This window comes from Schistocerca gregaria, chromosome X (genome assembly GCF_023897955.1).
Source record: "Schistocerca gregaria isolate iqSchGreg1 chromosome X, iqSchGreg1.2, whole genome shotgun sequence".
In the NCBI taxonomy this organism is placed as follows: domain Eukaryota; kingdom Metazoa; phylum Arthropoda; class Insecta; order Orthoptera; family Acrididae; genus Schistocerca; species Schistocerca gregaria.
Window position 1 is genome coordinate 54889205 of NC_064931.1, and position 12544 is coordinate 54901748.

Sequence of the window (12544 nt, forward strand, 5' to 3'; positions counted from 1 at the left end):
GGTATAAAACTTTCAACCTCTAATTTGAACCAAAAACAAATTAGAAGATTCAGAGATATTTGAAGCTTTATTAATGGGATGGTTTGATTTCAGCAAATTCTGTGATTGGACAAGTACTGGAAAAATAACTTTTTTTATATCAATGTAATCTGTTGTAATAAGTTCTGTCTACAACTTCTTCTACGTATGCACACACCACACTCAAAGATATGAGATAAATACTTTGATGAGCACTGTATTTTTATTTCTTTCTTTTACAGTTTGTTTTAATTGAGGCACTTCCAGAACAGCTTCTGCCTTGTTTCATTTATTTCTCAAAAACTGTACTGCAATTGAGCAGTTGATAAAAGGGACATAAAAGAAAACTGTCATTATCACAAACAGTATTAGCAATCATGTAATTGTTTAACACAATGTACAAAACATTTAACAGAGTCAATTGGTAGGTTTCTTGTAAAAGTAAAGCACTTTTAAACATAATCATTCTTCAATAAATAAATCTGTAGATTTAAAATTTGGGACTAGACTTCTGAGAGACAGTTAGTTATTCATCCTGAATTACTAACTTACTAAAGTTATGACTTAAAGTTCACAAAATATTTACATTTCTTGTCAATCTTCCTTCTTTGAACAGAACTGTAAAAATGGCATGAATTTAACATATCAAGTAACAATATTTAAGTATTTCTATAAAACAGTAAACAAAAATGCTCATTTTAAATATATAATTTTCCATATTGTTGAATAAAATAAAATTTCCTTCTATGTTGAAATAAATGTTTACAAACATTTTTAAGAAAAATCACGAAATTTGACATTCTTACTGCAGGTACATAGACACAAAGCAATCCTGCAGATGGCATATAGTTTGAGCATACAGTTACTTACAAAATGTATAATATTTACATTTAAATAAAATAATAACAATATCTACAGTTAATGGTACACACCACTAACAGCAATTTTCTTCATTAACGCTGTTGAGAGGGGGGAAAATACTATCACACATCATGCAATGGTATTAACTTAGGCTATTCAAGTCCACATCTGGACAAACCAGTAAACTTCATACCCTGGGACAGTGAAAACTGAAAAGGCACCTTGAGAGGTAACATATCTACACCACTTCAATTTAGGAATTCATTATGTTTAATTAAATATAAAATACTATCTTTACAAACAACAAAATAATGTCTAGCATTCAAGAAATACTATCCAATGCACATTTTCTGTAATCCTATATCAAACCAGTATCTTGTTTAGCTTTCATTTTTTACTGTTAGAAAAAATACTACAGCCTACAATCAATCTCAATATGCCAACCCATTTCAAATACTCTTTTTGAAGGGTGGAAGTTGACATGAGGAGAAACATACTTCAACCACATACTTTCTTTGCTATGGTATTCCAAATACATGGCTTATATATAAAAGAGAACTAACCATTTTACAGAACACAGCACCACACAAATACTTAAAAAAGATTTGCAAACCATCCACTCTCGGGAATTACAAGTCATACTTCCCAATTAAAATATTACAGAGTTCTACCAGGTAGAGCTTCAATTTTGCATATCTCTCTCTCTCTCTCTCTCTCTCACACACACACCACACACACCACACACACACACACACACACACACACACACACACACGTTTTTTATTTGATCCATAGCGAATATCACAAATGGATAACTTCTTTTGCATACGGCAAGACAGTGATGGCTTACTCAGTCGTATAGCAGGAACATACCTCTTCTTTTTCTCTGCTTTTTTCTGTATATATACAGTTTCTCTATGTACATAAAATACATCCTGAATACTCTTACACTTTTGTGCTTCTCACACAGTTTACCACATTATTACAGTAATGATCAGCCACTGTAAGCTTTGCTGGTATTAAAAAGGTATAAAATTATAAATTTCATGACGAGTCTACAACATTCCACGACATTGTCTACAAATCTTAAACAAACGTTTACCCAAACTAGTGCATGACGACATATTTATATAAATGTCTCTACAGAGGTTGCACACATTATGTTGTGTGATTATTAATTGGAGTTATACACTATAAAACAAACGATTACAACATAATCAAACTGAAGGAGTGAATCGTTTTTGCTTCTCAATGGAAAAAAAAACACAATTAAAATAACAAGATATAATCATTGTAACTTACTGTTACTAACTTTACACACAGCATTAGTTCTACATTTTACAGTTTTATGTTATTACCAAAACATTTAACTTCATTTCTTGGCACAAGATTACAATCCAGAACAGAACACACTGAATTTCATTACCAATATTAGCACAAAAAAACATTGGGTTTCATATATTCTCAGTGAACTGAAATGGTTGAAATAATATATTTATCCACAAAATTAAAATGGTTCAAATGGCTCTGAGCACTATGGGACTTAACATCTCAGGTCATCAGTCCCCTAGAACTTAGAACTACTTAAACCTAACTAACCTAAGGACATCACACACATCCATGCCCTGGGCAGGATTCGAACCTGCGACCGTAGCAGTCGCGCGGTTCCTGATTGAGCGCCTAGAACCGCGAGACCACTGCAGCCGGCTCTTCAGAATTAAATTGCAACATGAACATAATAGGGGAAAAATTCTATGAGGGAGAATTTGCGCTTCAGTGACACAGTCCTTGTGTTGCAACCAAGTTATTTGCTACTCAGCTAAGGTAACAGACTTCTGTTCACGAGGATCTGGATTAATTTTCATTCCATGCGCCAATTTAAGTTTGCTCACTTCAGGCAAATGTCAGAATGATTCCTTGATTATAGTCATCACCAATTTCTTCCCCACTATTTTGTCAAATTGAAGCAGCAATGATTTTGTTGTAGATACAATCATTACCACAACTACATATATAAGTACTTTAAATTTTCATTTGACAACTGTTCCATATAGCTACAGCTGGGTGCAGAGATTTTCCCCACAAATGAATTATCACACACACACACACACACACACACACACACACACACACACACACACACACACCCCTCTTAGAAAGTAACTTTTGTGCCAAATTATAAAACTCGAAAATCCAATTTTGTACTTTTTCTTAAAACAAATACATCAGACTAACAACAATAACAATAGCAATAACAACAACAACAACATCAACAACAACAACAAACCAAAGCAGCAAAAAATACAAACAAGTGTACAAACAAGCAGACAGATTCAAAAAGTAAGTATGAGTAATACAACATTAAAAAGTCATGCAATGACAGAACATTATACATAAAACAAGTTTTACCAAATGAAACAGGAGTATGTTTAGAAAGTATCAGAAGCAGAATGCTACTAACATAATACTCATCATATAATACAGATTAAAAAAACAGTTACAACTAAAATATTTCATGATACATAAAAGAGGTCCTACATCATTAAATCTATTTAAACAGTGGATGAAAAAAATATCATCTTGTATTGCAATATTAAAGCACATAAATTATTTTATCTTGACCCCTGAGACACTTGCTAACAAAATTTCATATGCATTATGCTTTCCTTGTACAGTTGGAAACATTCATAACATGCTGTTCTTGTACATCTTCACTATGGTTGAAGTGGTGAATCAGCTGTACCCATGAAGAAAGACAATGTGGGATAGAATGCCATAATAATTCCCAGGAACACTATGATGAATGGTACCAATCCACACCACAAAGCCTAAAAAGAAACAGATAAAACTGTAATTTTACAGAACATTTTGGAAATTTGCAACAACATATCAAAACAATTAGAACTGATTATAGCATATTTTAGTGATATTTCAGTTTTTTTTATAAAATGCGTAACTTCTTAAACCACACTTCAATTTGAACAGCACGAGCCAAAAATCTTACACCAATTCTAGTCTGTTGATGTGCATATCACTGTAAATAAACAAACAATCAGCAAATACAATATTGATTTATTATTTACATTTCTTAAAAGAGAACATAAAAGTTGATCAGAACTACCAGACAAACTGAAGATGATTTCTTTTACCCTCAGCCACAATTTCCTAATACACTGTCTCACAAAGAAGGTGGAGCACCCAGAAGACATGGTCAGATGTCAATGTAGCTTCATTAATGTACATCACCATCGGCAGATATGTGAATGTTTAATAGCTGCAATTCTGTTGAACAGGTAGAACGGCCACCAGAGTCAGTCAGGGTTGTTACCAGGCCTGGTAGAGCCAACATCACATGTTGCGTGATCACTGTGTAGGGCAAGGAGATGCAGCATCACATGAGAGACTGTGTCATCACCATCTGACACAGCTCGAAAGGGGCTTCATTGTGGGTATACATTTGGCCATCTGATTGAATAATGCAATATCCAGATTTATGGGGCATTTGGATACGACAGTGGCTGGATTTTGGTCTGCACAGTTATGTGAGGCAAGCATATTCATTGCCAAGGTTACAGTTTACAGTTGACCCCATCTGATCAGCACAACGGGGGAGGGGATCACTGTATTGAGCACAAAAAACATTGTAACCCCTTCACATCTGTGCCTGCCATCCAAGAACAAATAGTAGATTCCTTGTAATATTCTGTGTCATGCTGCAGTATTCACTATTGGTCAGAAACTAGATTAAGGAATTACTGTTCCATACACAGACTGCTGCATCTTGAGCGAGACTGTGACTTGGAAGCAAGGACTGCTGATGAATGGCGTCACACTGTTCTCAGCGATGAAGCACCATTCTGCACTCTTTCGGATGACTACCGTTGGTGAGTATCTTATCAACCTGGGGATATGTCTGATTATTCCAATGTTTCGAAGGGACAAATTGGTGTTACTCCTGGTGTCACAGTGTTGTGAACCACAACATTTGACTTCAGGTCACAGCTGGTAGTGATTGAGGGAACTCTGACAACTTGTCCATATACGACATGTCTTTATGAACCGTATGTGTGATGCTCAGGTACTCCCGTGGCCATGAAGATCCCCAGATGGGCCCGGACAGAATGCCTGGGACCAATTTGGACATCAACTCTTGTCTCAGTGCCAGTATCTACAACATCAATGACTGGTTACAACAGTTATGGGCCAGCTTTCCCCAGAGACAGATACAACAGCTTTGTGATGCTCTTCCCAACTGATGCACCGAGGCTAGAGGGGGGGGGGGGGGGGGGAGGAGGGTGGGGGGGGGGGTACAACATCATACTGATAACTGAGCTCATACTAATAACTGAGCTCATACTAATAACTGAGCTCATACTAATAACTGAGCTCATACTGCCAGGTTCTCTATAAATCTGGCTCAATAGTGAAATAACACAACATACCCTCACTACACATGAAACTTAATTTTGTTTCCTCACACCTTCCGGGTGTTTCAAATTTTTTTGTCAGGCAGGTATATTGGTGATGTTACATTGCACCAAGAGCATGAATAAAATGGTCACAAGAAATTAAGTCATGCTTACTTTAAAAGTTGTCACTATACTGTAAGTCAATGACAGTGTGAAACTTCCTGGCAGATTAAAACTGTGTGCCCGACCGAGTTACAGTCTCTGTCGGACACACAGTTTTAATCTGCCAGCAAGTTTCATATCAGCGCACACCCGCTGCAGAGTGAAAATTTCATTCTGGAATGACAGTGTGTGTACACAACTCTCTCATTGGACTTTATTATCTATTAGTCTCGGTGAATGTTTGTCAGTCGATAACTTAGGATTTAAGTTGTAGTCCATGTCTCGTGAGACAAGTGCGTGTGCTCTCCAATAGTGCCTCACTAACGGCTGTTAGTTCCCCAATGTTTTCTATTATGCAGCAGTAAATGATATTTCTTTCGAAATTCAGTTGATCAGAAGTAAATCACTTAACCTATCCTTCAGTGCAGAAAAATCCAAATTTTGTCCAGAACATTGTCATGACTGAACATTTTATTCCCATGGATCACCAAACTACAGCTCTCCTTTTGTATCCTGAAATAATAGTATATTACACAGTCTGAATGTATAATACAAAAAATGGTGAACACACGGGTAAAAATCAGGAAACAGGCCTGACAATTTGATGCTGTTGTGGAACTCTATACACTGCTCATGGAGAAATTAATCAGTTGTAAGCTGCTGTTCTTTCATAATGGAACAAGAGGACATAGGAGTAGTGTACACTGTGCCACAATCTGTTGTCTACAACTTTTCTTAATTGCAATTACCTTGGATTTTTTAATGCCCCTGCATATCAGAGTCAAAGTCTGATTCCTCATTTACATAGCTGGACTGTAAATGGGATATTTTGGATCATAATTTTACCCAGTTGTAACTGCTGAACAGTCTAACTGGAACAAAGGAACACCCCGTAGTAAAACCTTATATTCTTCAATCAATTAATGACAAACCCAGTTGTTTTGTCTCCGACTTTTCAGATCTGACAACTACTGAGGACCTAAGCAATACTGTATCCCCAATCTCTTTGTTTTGTCTACTACGAAGGTTATTCACAAAGTAACTGCTGCAGCTAATTTAATGTCGTGCGAACACTGAACACAGGTGAACACTGCCTCCCAAGCTGCTTGCTCATAAAACAACAACATTTGCATTGGTATTGTCACATTAGGGTGTTGATATTGCTAGTTCAATATGCATAAAACAACTGAACAGACCATTGACTGTCAAATATGGTAAGAGATTTGGTTTTTGACAGTAAAGGAATGTTACAACAGTGGAAATTCATCGACAGACATGTGAGGTTTATGGCCACAATGCAATGAGTGACAACAAAATTCAGAAGTGGACTAGAGTTTTCAAGGACAGATGGGAAAATGTCCATGTTGAACTATGATCAGGCCACCCGTCAGTGATCTCAATAGATCTAATCAAAGCTGTGGACAAAAAGATTCCTGAAGACTGGTGATGCACAATGACGACTTTAGCATTAGAATTTTCGAATGTGGGTAGAACAACTTTGCACAAAATCATCTGTAAAAAGTTGAAAAGGTAAAAGAAGCAGTTAAGACTAGTAATTCACACAGGCGGCAGACACCTATGACTTAAGGACACAAAATCTTGTAGGATGTTATAACAAATGTGTAAACAAACGTGGAAGCTACATAAACAAAATAGAAATATGTACAGAATTAAAAACGAGCAGTTTCTTGAAAAAATCTGTAATGTTTTATGTTCTATGTTTTCTGAGCAACTAGATCTTAATTTCCGAATAACCCTCTTACACACCAGAAAAAGTCGAACTCCATTTGTGTTCACAGTCCATCTGCTAAAGTATGTCTGCACCGTACACCTTTAAGTGCTACCCAACAAAACTGGAATTTTTGAACTATTATATAATTTGTAAATGTGCTGTGTCAAGTCCAAATGCTATGGTGCATTGTGATCATCTTTAGGTGCACACAAAAGAGTTAGTTCTATTTATTTAAATTGCTACTTTATTTGTTTGAACACACAGAATAACAGCACACACAGAGACAGAGATGTATCACCTCATACAACAATGTCAATATCTGGCATCATTTGTGACTATCCGAACTGATTCATCTCAAAATCTGATAACATGCACATTGTGCTGATATTTAACACACACTGATTAGAGTAGTATGTGAATATGATACATTGTCTTAGGCCGGCAACATTAGAAGTAGGTACTGAGTAAACTACTTCAATTACAAATATATAGACACACTTGGGAGCCGTAACTAAAACACAGATAAACAGAATGAGCAACAACAGTTATCAGATTGTGCTTGCTCAGTAATTTCCTAGGATGCACAGTACGTAACTCAACATAATTACCAGTTAACTGTTACCTTCAACAGTGTGAAAATGAGTTACAATGAACTGTATCCACCATGTACGATGAACTGCCATATTACAGCACTAGCCTGAATTATAAGTGTCCTCGTTTTTTGGGGGGTGGGGTTAAACAGATGAGGTCACCTTATGTGTTCTAGTTTCATACTGGAATTTTGATTCAGGTCTTCAGCCATGTACACTGACTATTTTTCACTTATTTCCCAAGTACACATTCCAAGCTCCACAGAATATTTATGCACTGCACAATCGTAAGCTGTTTACAAACACTGATCACAGCATATACTCTGCTAGAGGTCAGAAAATTCTAAATGACCAATGTTTTCGAAATCTATGCTGGTCAGCATGATCTATGTCTTTTGTTCACAGTACCTAATTATGTTAAGCACAGGGGGGCGATGGAGGGGGGGGCGATGGAGGGGGGGGGGGCGATGGAGGGGGGCGATTAAAGTCGACCACATCCTTTTCAAAGAAATCATCCTGGAATCCATTTACACGATTTAGTGAACCTGAGTAAATCAAAACCTAGGATCCTAGCCACCATCCTCCCAAATTACCACTGTATCACCTAGCTCCATAGCAGTACTATACTTTTGTATGCAACACTTTATAATAATGCCAACTACAATCATGATACAGGGTTTGTATAAAAAGTAATGATTGACCTTGTGAATCAAAATATATTGTAGGTATCGCTACAACCACTTTGTGTTATTCAATGTACGACCCTTGGGGGTCAAGAACCCACTGAGTGTGGGTAACCTTCAAAGTACTCATCGTGGCAGCTTGGATCTCCTCCAGGGTACCATGACCGTGTCCTTTCAGGGAGGTTTTAGTTTGGGGAACAAAAAATAGTCTGTTGGGGCCACATCATGACTGTAGGGGCTGGGGGAATCATTTGAATCCCTCACTTGGAGAGGGAGCTGGCCACCATGAAGCAGGTTTGACTATGTGCATTACCATGATGCAGCTTCCAATCATCATCAGTGATGGCTTTCAGTCTCTTGAGCACTTTGGAACAGAAACCACCTTTGACAGTTTGGCATTGGGTCACAAAATCATGATGAACCATGCCCCTGACATCGAAAAATACAATCAGCAAGGCTTTCACCTTCAATTTGCTCATGCAAGTCGTCATTGGATGTGGGGATGCTGCGGTGTGGCATTCGGCACTCGTGCTTTGTTTCAGAGTCGTACTGAAAAACACAGGTTTTGTCTCTGGTGATAACGCTATCTAAAAATTTTAGATCAGCTTCAAGGCTATGGAGATTAACTTTGCAGGCATCCAGATGTGCTTGCTTTTGAACGTCTGACAAAATCTTGGCACAGACCTTCCTCATCGACAATTCTTTAGTGGTGACGATGTGCACTTTCACTTTATCAAGTCCAAGGTCATCTACTATCATCCTGACACTCATCCAATAGTGTTCAATAAAACACGCACACAGTCGATGTTTTTGTCAGGTTTGCTAGTTGAAGGGTGTCTGGAGTGTTCCTCGTTCCAACGCTGTCACGGCTATCTTTAAAGCTCTTCATCCGTGTGAAAACCTGGGCTTTTGACAGGCAGTAATTGCCGTAGGTTTGCCGATACATATCCAATGTTTCCATACCAAATTTTCCTAGTTTCACATAAAGCTTGATGGTGAAACATTGCTCGATCTTTTCCTGCATGTTCGGCCATGACCGACGACTTTGCAATGTATACGCTCAATGCACGCCGTGTGTTTTCAGCCAAATACCCCCACCACCAATCCTCCTGGACAAGTGCGCACTGCAAAGTACAGTTACTTTTTATACAAACCCTGTAAGACCTTGACTGGGGGAATGGACAAATACTCTTTGTAGCTAGGCCATTCTCTTTAGAATGAACAAATGTTCTGAAAGTGGGCTTAAACGGAGGAAAAACTGAAATAACGGATGGTGTGAACATTTTTTTGAAATGTTTCATATAAATGGCGAATCTTCACTCCACTGACAAAATTTCAGAGTTTGTTCAGTGATGTTTTCAGATTTCTTTTGACATAAATGACCCATGGTGTTTATTGCATTGAATCAGAGTAATTGCATTTTGTTTGACTTCATACCACATTTTTCTTTCTACCTGTATTGCATTAAAAACAGATGTACAACAGCAGAATTTTCAATGGTATGTGCAGTGTTTCTGACACCAAAACAAAACTTTTACCATTCCGTCACAGTCCTTGCAATTCACAACAGCATAGCCTACTGTTCTCTTTGCCTTCAAAGCTTGCATTCAGTACTGCTCAGTTCTGTCTTGAATTTGTTTTTCTAGCAGTGTTAGTTGTGCATTAACAGTGCCACACAGCAGTATGGGCAGGTTTACTGATGAACAATTAGCTGACTTGTGCATCACTGATTGGAAGGAAGATCTGTACAACGATGCTGTACTGAGTTGTTCCTGGAGTGATGATAGCATCATACATGTTTAAATATAATCATGTACTGTGGAAAACAGTGATTGATTATGCTACAACTAAATAATTTAGGAGTAATGGAGACCTCTCATCAAATAGCAGAAGCACTGAGTCATCTACAGCCAAACACAAAAGAGAAAGAAAAGAAAACACTCTGTGTGTGTGTGTGTGTGTGTGTGTGTGTGTGTGTGTGTGTGTCAGGGGGGTGGGGGGGTGGGTGGGGGCACGTGTGTAGTCTGGCTCAAGAGAAGAATAATTCCGAAAGCTAGTTAGTTTTCTATTTCTTTTTTTGTGTGCCTGTTGATGACTCAACACTTGTGCTACTCAGTGGGTGATTTTTACTTCTAAAGAACTTACATTATACAGAATTTTCCTACCATGTTTATAAGTTACCACTTATACTTTTATCTGCACATAGGCGTGCCTGCACACTTTGAACTATTAAGTCTGTCATACCATTCCCTAAAAGCTGGCTGAGCTGCCAAACTCCACACACTGAGGAATTTGTAATAATTTTTGTACCTCTGTAAAAATTTTGGCAGGTCAGACCTGCGGTTGTAATTAAACAACAGAGATGCATGAAAAAATATATTGCAAAATTGTTTGGTAATAAAATCACTAAAAACCACACAAAAATGCTTTGTTATTGTTAATTTAATTAACTACTGCTATTAAAAACCAATCCTATCACAAAAAAAGCTTTGTCAGGTAACAAATATAACAAACTGTATCACAGATACTACAAATCTCAATGTTACACATGCAAATTTGCTCACTCACTCACTCACTCACTCACTCACTCACTCACACACACACACACACACACACACACACACACCCGCGCACACGCACACACACACACCCGCGCACAAGCACACGCACACAAAATCTGCACGGAAACAACACATTATGATGCTTTTTATGTTATATAAGTTCGCTTGGTTACTTTAAATGAATTTCTGTCATTATTTCCTGTTTGACATTATTTTATTTCTTTAATGAATATGATAGTAAAAAGAAGAACTAATATAGTTTCATAGCCAACCAATTTGAACTGCTGGACTTGAGTTCTACCTGTAATTCTTCTATTACTCTTATGTATGCAAACAAACCTTCAAGAATGTATCAAGAAAGGAGGTAGAGTGGAAGCTTAGATATGGGAAGACATGAAAGGATGCAACCATCCCTCCATTTACCTGTAGTGATTCAAAGGAACTGAGGACAACACCAATCTGAATGGGAATTTCAAATGTATTCTTCCCATGTGCGAAGTCTGAGGAATTAAGTACTGCGCCACATAACCCAGAACATAAATTTTCAGATGTGATTTATAGCAAAACGCAAACAATTTCACAAATTGTCTGGAAGAGGAATGTTATGGCTTAGATGTCTCACTGACAACAAGACAAGGATGGGGAGGCAATCCATGATGCCTTTTACTAAAGAACTATATCAATATCAGCCTGAAGCAATTTACTAACATCACATAAAACTTAAAAGTCTCCATCTTACCATTTAGATTTAACTACATTCTTCTTGAATGCAAGTTGAGTGCCCTAACCTCTGCTCTCACAGTGTATGCAAAAGAATCAATTTTAGAACTAGTGACGGCAACAGAACGTAATACAGGCTTCTACATTTTTCTATATGTACGAGGTGCGACTATAAAATAACGGGACTGATGCTGTCACAAAGTACGCACACACCAAAGGTGAATGACCAATAGCCATGAAGTGTGAAGCCTACTCAGCCAAATGCAGAATCTCTGGTGTCTGTAGACAATCAGCATGACTGTGGCCTTTGTTTGTGTAAGGGTTGTTTTTTTGTTTTGCAGAAAAAATGGTAAGTGTAATAACAGAACAATGAAATGTTGTGAAGTTTCACATGAAACTTGGATAAACTGCTACAGAAACATATCTGTTACTAAAAGAAGTGTATGCCGAAGGTTGTTTACCATGCACGTAAGTTTTTGAATGGTTCAAGCATTTCCAAGATAGTCAAGAAGACACTGAAAATTGCTCACACATGGGACGTCCTTCAACATCAAAAACAAATGAATATATCGAATAAGTAGGTAATCCAATCTGATCTGACCGCTGGTCGAGTACTCGACCGATTGCCGAAACTGTAGGAACTGACAAAGAATGCTTAACGCAAATTTTACACAACAAAAACAACATGAGAAAAGCTGGTGTGAAACGGGTGCAGAAAATAATCATGATCAAACAAAAAGCAGCTCATGAACTGAATAAACAGATGCTTTTGAAAAGGTTTGTGCAGACTCATTGAATACCACTGTAA

The 12544-nt window shown here is 37.5% G+C and overlaps 1 protein-coding gene across 6 annotated transcripts in view; it reads right to left on the bottom strand.

Annotated features, from left to right (window-relative positions):
• Positions 1-215: 215 nt before the first annotated feature.
• Positions 216-12544, bottom strand: part of LOC126298880 (sarcolemmal membrane-associated protein) — a 323320-nt gene continuing 310991 nt past the window's right edge. For all 6 annotated transcript variants that reach the window (XM_049990412.1, XM_049990407.1, XM_049990408.1 and 3 more), the window contains one exon: positions 216-3707. In XM_049990412.1, the coding sequence (XP_049846369.1) occupies positions 3594-3707 (114 nt within the window). In that variant the 3' untranslated portion in view covers positions 216-3593. The remainder of the gene's footprint in view (positions 3708-12544) is intronic.